Genomic DNA, 13,949 nt, shown 5'->3' with positions numbered 1-13,949 from the left:
GAACTTTTTATTGCAGCTGATATGAGTAAGCAAGACTTACTGTAGTTGTTTGACCCCTAATGGGATGACAACAAACACCCCCTCTGAGATCTGACTGGAAACACACTCAGCTGCTGTCCATGTGAGTGTTTGTGTAACTGAGTGAGTGACTATGTGCTGTTTGATGGGGAGCTGGGAGAAAACAACAGAGCTTAATTTGCTCTTCTGTCTCCACTTATTTCCTTCTCGCTCTCATCCCCTTGCTTTCTCTGCCTGTTCATTTTTGTTTCTCCGAGTCCACCGCTCTCACACACATAAACACACTTGTTTGACTTTAGCAGAAGGCAATAAAGAGAATGATCACATTCCTTGCGTGACAGCTTGGGATTTTCCAATTTGCCACAGAGTGGAGGCTCGCACCTGTTCCTGCACTCTGACACACACACACGCAAACACACACACACTTTCTCTCTCACACCAGACACACACACACACACACACACACACACAGCACTTTGGCAGTCTACAAACACAGCAAGACAATTGACTAATTTGCCCACTTGCTTGCAATTAGTCTGCACACAAAGACAACAGAAGTTCATCCAATACAGTTATTATCTTGTGTGCTTCCCGCTGTAGACGTGACAGCGCCGTACACAGTGTAGAGAGGAGTTAAAGTTATTAAAAAGCCATCACAGCAATACCAGTCTTTCCAAAATTAACTGTCACAATGATAATTGGAAGTGAGTTTCTTCTCAGTCTCCCGCACAGTGATCGACAGCGATAAGAGCCTGGCTCTGAGCCAAAGCCAACAGCCTGGTTCCTTCATGTGCTGCCATACTAATGCAGAGCTGTCAGTCAGAGGTAAATATTCCTTTATTTGGTTGCTATTTGCAGCCATTTTGCGGCTAGGGTTATCAGATGGTGCTAAATGAGCCCAGCATTTGCCCTTTACTGGAGGCCACTGCAAAGCAGGGTTATCAGATGGCGTTAAATGTGGCCTGTTTCGGTGTGATGGCTGGTACCATCTCCCCCTGGGCAAAAATGGGGGGCATGTCTGGACTGAAGGCGGGGATGAGGGGGGGATAGATGTTAGGTTGGTGGTGGATTTAGCATCGGGCCAAGGTCACGTCTGGGAAAAGAGTGAAAGAAGAAGAAGAAGGAAAAAAAAGCCAGGCTCCCCTGTGAGAGGTTCTGCACAGCTGCCACAACCCATCGAGCTGCAGTCAAAAAAAAAAGGAAAAAAAAAGAAAAGAGAGCGAGAAACTAGGAAAAATATGTATTTCATTGTGTTTCTAAAATGGGCTCTGGGGACTGTGGTGACTTGTTTGAAAAGCAGCATTAATATGTCAAGAGCTTTGACCTCAGCAACAAGAACAATACAAGTCAGCAGAGAGCATACATAGAGGTATAGCGGTGGGGGAGGGATGGAGGGTGTAAACGATGGGAAACAGACTCCATGTCCTGTTTTTCTTTCAGTATTGTTTCCTTCCCAACTTGACCTGGACCTCGGGTGACTGTATGTGTGAATGTGTGTGAGCGCTAGGAGGTAAAGTGCAGCGACCAGTGGGCTTAAACTTTAAAGTGGCTCCAGGTTGAGCATTCATCTCATTCAGTAACATCAAAGTCAAACAAAGTAGAGTTCAGCACTACAAGCACTAAGCAGATTTGTAGTATTGGTGCTAGTATTTCTTCTATTTTGGTTTTAGTTTTTATGTTCCTCCTCTTAGCTTGCTCTGCACTTCTTGTGTGTTTGAAATTAGCTACAGCACATTAAAAGAGATTTTTTGCTTAACCACAGATTGAACGATTTTCTGCAGTTACCCTGAGTTTTTGCACCTGTTTCTTTTAGAGTCTGTCCTGTTGCATGGCGATCAGGCAAGAGCTGGAGTCTTTACTAAAGGTTACTGTTGTGTAGCTCACCTCTCCTGTTTTGTATTTTGCAGCTGTGTGCTAATCACTTGTTAATTTTTAAATATTAAACTGTTAAAGTCATTGGAGGTAAAACTAGAAGATGGTTTGCTGTGTAAGCATCCTCACTTTGAGCTCCACAATGCTCTTGTTGTCCTTGGAGGTCAGCTTAGGGTCCTGGAAGAGGGGATCCTCCACGTAGATCAGGTCCCATTGCTCTGTAGAGTAGCCGTCCAGGACAAATGCCACCTTGGTGACCACTGGTGGCTGCAGGGCCAGTTTGGCAAGAGAGGGCGTGGTGCACTGGATGGAGGTCCGGTTTTCACCATACACACAGCTCTGGACAGAGAAAAATGGATAAGTTAAAAAACTGTACACCCAGACATACTCAAGAAAATCAGAACTGCTTTCAAGGACACAAACAAACATTGAGTGTTTGTTGTTTACTATAGATCAAATCTGTGGTACACTCAAGAACAGCTTCCTCAACAAACTACAGGGTGATGACAATCCTTAGAGGCAAACAGTTCAGCCACATGTTCTGATGCATAAGTCTAACAGCAATGTGTAGGTGGTCAGAGCCACATGAGCACAACAAAAGAAAGCACCACCACTTCTGTAGCTGCTACATCAAACTGTGATTGAATGCTACACTGCCTGCCCCAAAAAAAAGACGCCACCTGGATTTAACTAAGCAAAAGTTAAGAGCCTTCCATTGGATAATTACTGCAGTGACAAATATGTTTCAGCTGGCAACAATTTATTTAATCCTAGCTGATATGGCTGATAGGAGCTTCTCATTTCTTAAACAACTGTGTCAGAAGACATATCCTGTGGACATAGAAAGGATGTTAAACTGTTTCAGAAGGGTCAAATTATTGAGATGCATCAAGCAAAGAAAACAACGAAGGAGATTTCTGAAACTACTAAAATCAGGTCAAGAACCGTCCAACGCATTATTAAAACCTGAAGGATAGTGGTGAACTATTATCTTCAAGGAAGAAATGTGGTCAGTCATGTGGTCTGATGAGCACTCATCATGCCTAGTGGTATACCATATAAGCCAGTGGGGGTTAAGGTCTTGATCTGGGGTTGGTCAGGTTCAGCAAGGATATGTGGCCAAAGAATGAGGTCAGTTGACTACCTAAGAACACTAAAAAATACCAGGACTTTCCATTAATGGAGATTTTCTTCTCTGATGGTATGGGCATGTTCCAAGATGACGTCACCAATATTCATGGGGCTCACATTGTGAATGAGTGGTTCAGGGAGCATGAGACGTCATTTTCACACATGGATTGGCCTCCACAGAGTTCAGACCTCAGCCCCATTGAGAAACTTTGGGATGTTCTGGAGAAGACTTTGCGTAGCGGTCCGACTCTCCCACCATCAATATAAGAGCTTGCTAGAAAATTAATGCATCACTGGACAGAAATAAATGTTGTGACATTGAAGAAGCTTATCGAAATGATGCCACGGCAAATGTGTGTCGTTCTCAAAGCTAAAGGTGGTCCAATGAAATATTAGAGTGCTCGACTTTTTTTCTGAACGTTCAGTGTATTTTGTGCTTACATCTTAGTGAGGCATTCTGTCTTTCCCATTTATGGCTAACTTCACAAGAATACCACTAACTACAAATATGAACATGTAAATTGTGTTTCTGCAGAAGGATGCATTGCAGTTTTACTGGGCTTCCTCTGAACAAAGATTTTCCATGTCAACAAGTTGTTAGTTGTCGCATGTTTATGATATTGATTTGGTTATTTAAATATGTACTGTTTAGGAGGCGCCAGAACATGATTTGCATTGAGACATTGTACAGAAAAATACATAGCAATAATAATGAGCCTTTACAATCTAATTTTACAAGTGCACACACAAAACGAGACACAGTGACACCAGCAAAACAGCCACAATTCTGACTGTGTCAGAACAACCAGCAAGGGGACTGTGACAAAGACTCCTCTCATCAGCTAATATTCGGTCAACTGTTACAGAGCAGCCCTAGTACAAAGTTCAACTGTAACTAGTCTCACATCTTCATTTTCCCTACTTCTTTTCTGTACATCTGGTTTTATCTGTATTCTGATTCTAATCGTATTCACTGCAATTACAGCAAAAGCTTGTTGCAATGTAAAATAATGTAAAAAGCAAAGACACAGAAACACCATCATTGCTTCAGCTACAAATGATCCCACTCGATGACTTGTTATCCTGATCCAACCTGTCACTGTTACGTAAAGAGCATCAACCCTAACAAAAAACAATCCCTTGAAGTCTGAACAAATGGGAACTACAGTTTTGCATCTTCAACCTGTCAGGACATTTAGATCTTTTATAGTAAATGCATGCAAAAACACAGACTCATATAGAGGTGAAGAGATACACCACCTCAACCCTTCAGCTACACTTAGTTCTTACTATAGATCGTCTCTCACTAATCCTGTTTGGCAGCTTCTTTTATACTCAACACATTATATGGGACAACGCCTGTTTTCAGTGACTGCTGTGGTTAAACGTGTGGCCTGAGGGCACAACAGAGTTTTATCCCAAGTTGGATTCAGCCCAGGTAGGCCTCCCAGCTTTTGTGCTCATTAAGACCCCCTGGGTGAGAGACAGGCAGCTTGGAAAACAGAAAACAGCCTTTTTTATTTAAGCGTGGCAGAGTTTCGTGTTGTTTAAAAGAAATGTAGGTATCTAACAGGGATGGAGACGCTGAGGTTGACATCTCGACAAAGATCTAAACCTCATGCAGCTCCATTAAAGCATGAATAGTCCTGGTATTATCTAATATCCATATAAGAACTGGACTTCTTGTCTGTTTGCAACTTTGTTTGTGTGTAACATTTTGCCATATGCAGTTATTAGGGGAATTACAACTTGCATTGTTAGTGTGGCAGAGAGCCACAGACTCACATAAGAGAAATCCACTGTGAAGAAAGTATGATAGAGGTCAGCACTAACCAACCAGAGTGCTGAATATCCACATGTCAGTTCGATACCAGCAACATCTTACTAATACTGAATGTCCGGTCTCCTCAGACCTTTTAATTTGTCCAAATACAGCATCTGTATTTGCTTCAATGTGGTGTTTTTCATGACTGAACTATTCATAGCAGACCTCAAATGCAGGGTGGAAAATGTGGACAGTTGGGCAAAAATGTAAATCAAGATTATAATACGCAACAATTATTGTTTGAAATCTGCCAACATGTAAAACGTGGCCCATCTCATCCCAGTTCTCCCCTACAGTTTCAGAAATTCCTACACACATGCAACAGCCAGGAAAACACACAAGCCACTGAGCTGTCCACAGTTTTACAAACAGGGTGAGAAGAAATCTGGGGAGGGAGCCGTCTTGTAAGGGAACAGCATCCAAAGGGGGTGTCACTGGGATCTGGGGCATCGTTCCCAGAAACAAGAACAGACTAATACAGATTAGAAAATAAATGGCAACACTAATCTGAAAGATGTTGTATAATGTTACAAGCAACAGTAATGTGAGCATTTAAAAGGCTATCTATTAAATAATGTTCTCCCTGTCAGCATACCTCTCATTTTTAGCTTAAGTCCAGAACTTAGCTTCCATATTTCTGCGTCTGAGGCGAAACTACAAAGAAGGTCCTCATGATACCAATCAAATGTCAGCGTAAGTAATACAAAGCTGTTAAAGAGTGTGGTGGCATGATGTTCTTGTACACAGGTGCACTCAGTACAAACCGTAATTGTTTGTCTGCGTCTGAAAGATCAATGTTGATATTTGCTCTGTGGCAACAGCTAATGACAGTCTATGTTTATCTTCTGGGTTACAAAAGTAGATGCGTCCTTGAGTCGATTCCCCATGAGGACAGGAGGCAAAGAGAAGGCGCTCAGATCTATGCACCTCTTGTAACTTTTGAACACAACCAACGGCACCGTCACACTGTTGTTTAATGAGCGGACACTTTGTTGTTGTGGTCATTTAAGGGACTCATTTGCAAAACCTCGGTGTGTTAAATCTTTCTGTACATATTGGCTATTTATTGTACGTGTAGTCTATCTATTCACTGCTTGTCTGTCAGCCTCACCTAATGTTGTCAGGAAAATCAGACAATAAGGTGCATAATAATCTACATTTAAGCCTCAGTAATTTGGTCAGACTTGAATTGTATGAAGGTGGGGAATAGTTCTGCACTAAAATTGTAGGAATAAATCCCCTTTTTTTCTCACAGTGTGGTTAAGGCTGTTTAAGAAGTGTGCAAATATCAGATTTTGTGACTGGTATTTTGGAGATCAATTTAACATGTTTAGAGTTTCAGCACAAGGTATCAGCTGATGAAGAGCCAATAGTGGCACTGCATGAAAGAAGCATGTGTGGCTGATGAATAGAAAATAAGTCATGTATTGCCAGGTTCTTATGAATGAAGACGAACATAGTGCATCTGGCCTATGTCCAGTGTCTGGTATATTTAAAATAAACAGCAAGATTGTAATGCATGCCTGATAGAATAACCAGAATGAGTTAAGAAGTTTGTTCATCTCTAAATACTGAGAATGTCAATATAAACTTTAAAAGTCAGTGTTTACCTGAGGAAAAGATGGCAGCAGGATGCACTATGAGAGGAAGGCAAGTTGTAGAGGCAGCGTAATAGTCTGAGTAATGTTCATATGGGAAACCTCTTGTGGCATTCATGTGGATGACACATATCACCTACCTAAACACTGTTACAAACCATGTACACCTCTTTATGGCAGCATTATTCCATAATGTTATTGACCTCTGTTAGCAGATCGATGTTCCCTGCCACACTACAAACACTGTTCAAGATTGGTTTGAGACATGACAACGAGTTCAAGATGTTGACTTGTCCTCCTAATTCCCCAGATCTCACCATGGAGCATCTATGGAATGTACTGGAAAACCAAGTGTGATCCATATGAGGCCCCACCTTGTAACTTCCAGGACTTCAAGGTTCTGCTGCTAATGTCTTGGTGCTAAATACCACAGGACATCTTCAGAGGTCTGTGGAGTCCATGTCTCAATGGGTCAGAGCTGTTTTGGTGGCCTGAGAAAGACCTGCCCAATGTTAGGAAAATAGTTTAAGAAAGCTCGATGTGTAATCTATCAACCATTGTTCAAATCATTAGGTTCAGCTCCAAACACACTTTATTGATACTTCTGTTAAATGTTCCTCTTGTGAAATTAAACAGAATGGAAGGTCAGAGCACAGAACAAAGAAGCAATGTGGACCTTGGGGCTTGACCAGTTGGACATCAGCACACTACGGAGTCTGTAAAGATTGTCAGACTCCAAAATACTTAACAAACTGGCTGAAATCTGACTTCCAATGCTGACTGATATCTCACTCCCCAGAGTGCTGCTCTGACTGCAGTAGCAGCAGCTCTGTTGAAGTGTGGTTGAAACTTCCTCATACACTTGCCAATCTGACTCCCCAGTGAACTATAGCAGCCCAGACGGACACACATGAACACACTCCCAAGTTACATGCATCTGCAAATGCTTAAACACAAGCATAAAGACACAAACACACACTTAACACACAGGAACATGCATATAAAATGTGTGTGTCCCTGTTTGTGAGGGTAGCACTGGGTCACCCAACAAAAGCAATCCAATTAACCTCCGTCCTGCACATACCAATAAGGACTGTAGGGTAAACTCTCCCCCCTCCTCCAGCCTGCCTCCCACGGGTGAAGTGAAAGGAAAAATATCCTGTGAATTAGTGGAAACCTCAGTCAGTTTCATTGTTCAGTCGATGTCTCCTCTTATTTAAGGGGACGAGGTGAAGGGCTATAGGTTGTGAGCAGCTGTAAATACAATCGCTGGGCAAGCTGTACAGCGAGCGGGCCGAGAGTTTTACTGTGGGGTGATGAGAGAACCAGCGATCCTGAAATCTCCGCTGTCCCCGATGGGTCATTAGTGTAACAGCCTGCAAAAAAGCCAAGTCATAACGGAGCTCCCACGTACAAAAGTGCTTGTCAAATCTAAAGTGATTTATACCCCTGTGGTTTTGCGCTGTTTCCTACCATGCTGCGTTGTGTGATCATTTACTTTGGACTTTAAATAACCAGTTTAGCAGTGTCTGCTTGATTTTTCAATGAATATTTAATCATTTCTTCTTTTGCATCAGATGTTTCTGTGACTGCACATTATGTATGTTGTATTTTCTTCCCTTCATTCTACTTATTCTGTTATGGAACAGATTGAAGTTCATCCAAAATTTGAAGAAGTGATTCATTTATGACCGGACTGACTACAAACGTGACACATTTTTCCAAAATCCAGCCTTTCAGAATGACATCCCATTAGGACTTTTTGTGATGTGCATATAATAAAACTACAGAGCTCATGAAGGTTGGTTAAAATTTATAGACTGTCAGTTCCGCTGGGATTTTCTTTAATAGCTCTGAGTGTATGTTGCCTTTGTGGGCAACACTGGAAATCAGTGAGTACGGCCGGTGAGTGTGACTGATTTATGCCAGTATAAATAGACATGTTAACAAGTGTACATCTCTAGGAAATTTACTACATCCAGTTTCCAAGTTAATGCCACTATTCAATATTTGTTCATGAGACTACAAAAGGGTATATAAATGTGGTAGATGATTTGAAATCCACAGAACTAGAGCTGAAACGTTTCTTCAAAAAACTGGAGTAGCTTGATGATTAAAAACCCTTCATGCGACAAAACAGAGATAATAGTGAGGGGTGAAGAGACAAGACAGGCCAGAGGAAGCCCCAGAAAGTATCCAAAAGTTGGGATTACATTCTGAAACAACACAAACTCTACACTGTAAAATCAGACTAACCTACTACAACAGCACAACATCAATGCAACATCACAGATAAAATATAATACTCAATTACTACTTTTTAAAGTAAATCTTCAACTCAAGAAATGCGTACAGCTGACACTAGTTTCCCGTTTTTCTTAATGGAGACGGTCTTATTTTACACCAAAGGATTTTGACAATTTCACTCCATTAACTTGCAACCACAGTCTTTTCTCTTGGTCAATGAACAGCTCTACTGGAAGCACTTGGAGATGTGAAGCACCTTGACAGAAGGGAAAATGTTAATCATTCACTTTCATCCACTTCCCACTCCTACATACCCCCCAGCTGTGGGGGGCATGGGAAAGGAAAGAAACTTTGCAAGGCATTCAGGTGTCAGCTGGAAGGATTTAGCCCTCTGGGACGAGATAGGAAGAAGAGTCTGACACAAAACAAGCCAGTTTGTGAATTCAGGCGACAGGTGTCTGGCCATGGTGAAGCCTCGAGTTAAACCAGACTATCTGTGATGGTGCAGCCCTGCAAAGCAACGTTGGCATCATGAAGCTCAGTCCCTGAGCTCTGTGTTAGAAAGGAACTACACCACAGCTATGTAAAAATGCACTGATCACTTTTTTTTTTTTTTGCTGTTTTTTTGTGTATGTGTAGCCCCCTGACTTTGTGACCATGCCAGCTTTTCACGACAGATCGTTAAAAAAACCCCAAAAAACTCTTTGATGTTTGTGGGAAAACTGAGATTGGCTGAGACCAGGCTTTACTGGAGATCTGAGAGGGAGATATCAAGTCCACACTGGCTGTTTTTTTTATGCTCTAGTTCCAGCTGAGACCACTGAACCTCTGCTGTTGTTTTTTTAAGCAGTTTTCTTCTCTCTTAAACCTGCTTCGGTGTGAAGAGCTCAGTTTCTTGCCTGACTGGAGGACAAATTTTGGTGACTGAACACAACATCACTGTCCAACACTGGCTTCTTAGAGACTACACTGATCGCATGACCGTCATTTAGGTTTATGAACAGAGCTCCAGAGGCATGACAGGCTGGCTCACATTACCCAGTTTGCTGGGGATGGAAACCTCTGGGATGTCCATTTGTGAAAGATCATTGCCTCTATTTTGAGGGGTTAAGACAATAAGACAGTTATACTGTCCCTTCCCAGGCTGAGCCTTAACTCATCCCGTTTACTGGAAGGAATTTAACAGGCAACAGCTGGAGCCCTACAGGGCATGATCCTTCCTAAATCATTAGAAATGATAGCCTTATTTCATACAAGCCTTTTCCTTCATGCTTTCTCTCTCTATAGAAAGCTTGAAATTTTGTTTTTGCTGTCCCTCTCTGGCTGTTATTCCAGTTTAAAATGAACAACAAACTAGCAGGGCAAGAGTTCACTTCAACATGCTGCCTTTTGGTCATCTTAGAGCCCTTCACAGTCACAACATGTGTTATCAACTTGAAAGTGAACTGAACCCTGACTACCCTGGTGTAAGCTTCCAATGCTGCAGCACCAGGTGACACATAAAGAAAACTTTAACTCATCTAAGATTACAGGTGAAATTACACCCCATAAACGTGGTTGTGACTCTTATGCACAGTTCAGAATAAACCGTAACTAATGACTGTGTTATCGGTCATTTTTAAAGTCCTGATGTAGCAATAGAGTTTTAGTCTTTTGTAAAGACTTTATTAGAGTCTATCTGTAAATAAAGCAGGATATCAGGGCACTTTGTTATGTTATAACTTATGGGACAATTGACAAATACAACCTTTTAAAACACCCCAATCCCCAGTTTGCTCAGTCTATTTTTGGTTTCCAACTGTTTATCCAGAGAGAGCTGACCAAACACGCTGCTTCAGCTCATACAGATGCACATGTTCCCACCTGAAAACTTCCATGTGCAGCAACAAGTGCCTTCTGTTCTCTCAGAGCAGCTCCACTGGAGCAGTTGGAAGTTAATTGATCAAAGATACGCTGATAACAAGTGGGAGGAGCAGTAGTCGCTACAAGTCCGTATACTTGCCAGGTGGAACAGCGATACTGGAACCAGCAATCTTTGGATCATAAACCTGATTTCAGAGCACTAAAGCTGCGTCTGCTCATGCTGTTTTTGTGTAATGAAGCCTGAGCTCCCTTGAGACCCATCAGCCACTGACCTGAACACAGGTCAATGACCAAGGAAAGGGAAACTGAAAGATGAGACACCACAGAGAGTGTTGGTGTATGTGTGTGTGAGGACGAGAAAAACAGGGGAAGAAAGATTGATCAGAGATAAGGGGATATTCTGTCACTAAGATTTGGAATGGAAGACTGAATATGTGTTTTGTGTGTGTTTACTGAGTATATTATTATCTCCTGACTGAACCTGCAGCAGCGTGTGCCTCTGGACGACAGATAACACCATTACAAAGCACTGCTTGTCCTCAAACCGCCTCCCTAAGGCAAACATCACACACAAAGAGACAACAGCACACCTTCACTGTATGCAAATAGCAGTTTGTTTGTTATGACTCACAAGTAAACATGTCAGCTTCAGTCTGACAGAATGTAGATACTTGTATCTACCACGTTTTTGGAGACAAACTGCTTCACAATGAGCTACAACAGAGTTATAGCAATAAACTCAGTAACTCAGGCTGTGTCCTTGTATTCTGTTTTTCAGTTCAGCTATATAAAACAGGGCCTGATAAGAGTTAAAAGTTTTTCTTTGAGATTCTCTCTTTTCTTTAAAAGGAGAAAAAATGGTACCATTTTAGCAGCAACTCAGATGAAACTTGAGCTGTGAGACTTTCATCCAAGGGCACTTGAGGAATGGATCAAAAGGTCAATGTGTTCACATCGAGGGAAGCCATGGTGGGTCGTTTCTGTGGTCAGTATTATTACTTCAGATGGTGCTGAGTCTTTTCTGGCTGCAACATGAAAACTGTGCTGGAACAACATAACGCTAGCCAAAGGAATATTGTTTCTTTTTTCCTCTGAATGTTGTGTCTGTGTTTTGAATCGGAAGTCTGCATCTTCTCATAAAGTTTAAATTTCTGTTGCTTCACAATGTTCCAAAGCACAGAAACAGAGTGAAGCACAGCAAAAGTGTCCATCTCCACAGATAATTCCAATTAGAAACAAGAAAAGCACTCGGAGAGCGCAGTACTCTGCCAAGGCTGCTTAGTCGTTGTATAATTTTCGATAAGTCCCAATAAGTCAGCAGTGGTGGATTTGTAGTAGGATCGCAATCGTGATTATCAGCAGGCATAGCGATGATACGCAATGATACAGAAATCTTTAACAAATTTATGGATCCAGACTATAATCCGAATCACTGCCAAAATCTAGTCAGGTGGTCCTTGTGTCATTTCAGACCTTCCCTGAAAATTTCATCCAAATCCGTTATTCCGTTTTTGAGTAATGTTGTGCACAGACAAACAGACAAACGTAGGCTGATCGTCACATAACTCCGCCGCGTTCCTTAAATAAAATAGTAAAAATAAATTCTTCTTCTTCAAAAAAAGATAAAAATCTCAACAAAATTCCAGTTGAAACATTTTTCTAGATATCAGTCCCACTATACTAACAAATGAAGCAATAACTGATTATTCAACTTGAAATACCTGAAACATTGCATTTTGCAGTAAAAAACTATCCTCATTTCAAATATCTGAAAGACAAAACTTGATATCAAGAAGATTTTCACAGAGAGAAGTGTTGATATGAACAGACAGATTGGAACATTTAGCTTTAAAGACGACATTGTGCAGCCCTTCCTCTGCCCATGTATGATCCTCCTGCTCAGGCAATATAATATATGAGCTAAAGGTGCCATTTGTCCAGGTAATTGCTGTGATCTTTCAGGAGCACTAATGAAAACTAGAAATGTCTTCGTAACTCAAACCAAGCCCGGCCGCCTTTGAATTATGACCTGGATGACATTTTATATACATTTAACACCTTTTAAGGCTTTTATAATTGAGCCACATCAATTTTGGAGATGTTAAAGGGTCGCAGACAGCGTGGTGAAAGCCTGGTGCATGTCAGGTTGTATAATTTAAAACACCTCCAGGCTGTCGCTGTAAAGGCCAGCCGGTCTGAGACAGCAGTGACTTCCTTCAGGCACGCATCCATACATGTATGTGTGTGTGTGTGTGTGTGTGTGTGTGTGTGTGTATCGTTTTCCTGCAATAAGTAGAATAAAGTCTGACGGCGGTGAGGAGAGCCAGAGCATCCTAAAAGCCTCACTTCTGCTACTGTGTGTGAGTCTGAGGTGACAGCTGGATCCTACACATCAGACTGTGGATTTTCCATTTCCTTTCTTCTCATGTTTGTCTGAAACTTTAGCTCTTTTCCTTTGTCGAGAAACATTCTGTCATCTCAATGGTTTTTGGAGGCGTTAGTGTGTATAATGACAATACCATCTATGTGACAGACTGAAGTATTTTCCTGTTCCTGTTCCTCCTCCTGTCTTTTTAAACCAAACAGATGCAGAATTTGATCTGAGAAGTCTCAAGAAATAAGTCAGAAGCGGGAAGTAAATTTGGCACATTCATGTTCGCATTTCCATTCCTTCTTGTGAACCGCAAACAGTAAAGCAGCGCCATTATTTATGATGTCAAAGTGATGTTTGAACAGGTGTTGAAAAGAAGAGATGCAAGGAAGAGACTGGAAAAGAAAAACAAGGAAGGAAAGATGTCTGTCTTTAAAGTGTCAGGATTTGGATGGTTCTTTTTCCAAACATCTCTAAATCAACTATATAATCAACAAAATACTAGCACTCATACAAGAGCAGAGTTTTTTAATGTTTGTATTGATACCTGGGCAAGTGGCTGCAGTGATGAGTATTGATGGTACTGTAGGATCTGCCCTGTTCACCCTAACATGTATGGAGGGTGATCAAAAAGTTCTAGGAGTGTTCGTGCTGCATGCCTACAGAAGGCATCACACTTACACGCATGCAACATGTATGAGCAGTAACTGTCATGACTCAGGAGATCATGTGACACCACATAACCAACAGCAGGACCTGTGTAGCAGGACACATGTTTTTGTGATTACTAGTAGGTGTGTATTTGTGATTAATCCATGGACTACAATTTAGAGCAGAGATGAAAACTTGTCAGTCAACAGCCCGGGAGTAACCGACCCTTATGATGAGGATCATCAGTGGTGAGTTGGATCTGTGGCTCCTACCCAGAGACCAAACAGTAGTTTCCACAGATTCCAAAACTAAACAAGATGTGACATGGAGCATGCTCATTGTTTGCCACAACATTCACGTAGTTGTGTGCCAG

General features: G+C 41.6%; 1 protein-coding gene across 2 annotated transcripts in view; it reads right to left on the bottom strand.

The window, feature by feature from the left end:
• met (MET proto-oncogene, receptor tyrosine kinase) overlaps positions 1–13,949 on the bottom strand; it is a 79,602-nt gene that overhangs the window by 22,878 nt on the left and 42,775 nt on the right. For both annotated transcript variants that reach the window (XM_023276607.3, XM_023276606.3), the window contains exon 11: positions 2,020–2,229. In XM_023276607.3, coding sequence (XP_023132375.2) covers positions 2,020–2,229 — 210 coding nt within the window. The remainder of the gene's footprint in view (positions 1–2,019; positions 2,230–13,949) is intronic.

The sequence above is a fragment of the Amphiprion ocellaris genome, chromosome 3, assembly GCF_022539595.1.
Source record: "Amphiprion ocellaris isolate individual 3 ecotype Okinawa chromosome 3, ASM2253959v1, whole genome shotgun sequence".
NCBI classification, from domain to species: Eukaryota; Metazoa; Chordata; class Actinopteri; family Pomacentridae; genus Amphiprion; species Amphiprion ocellaris.
Note: the sequence above shows the minus strand (reverse complement) of the source record. Positions and strands in the feature narration are given on the sequence as shown.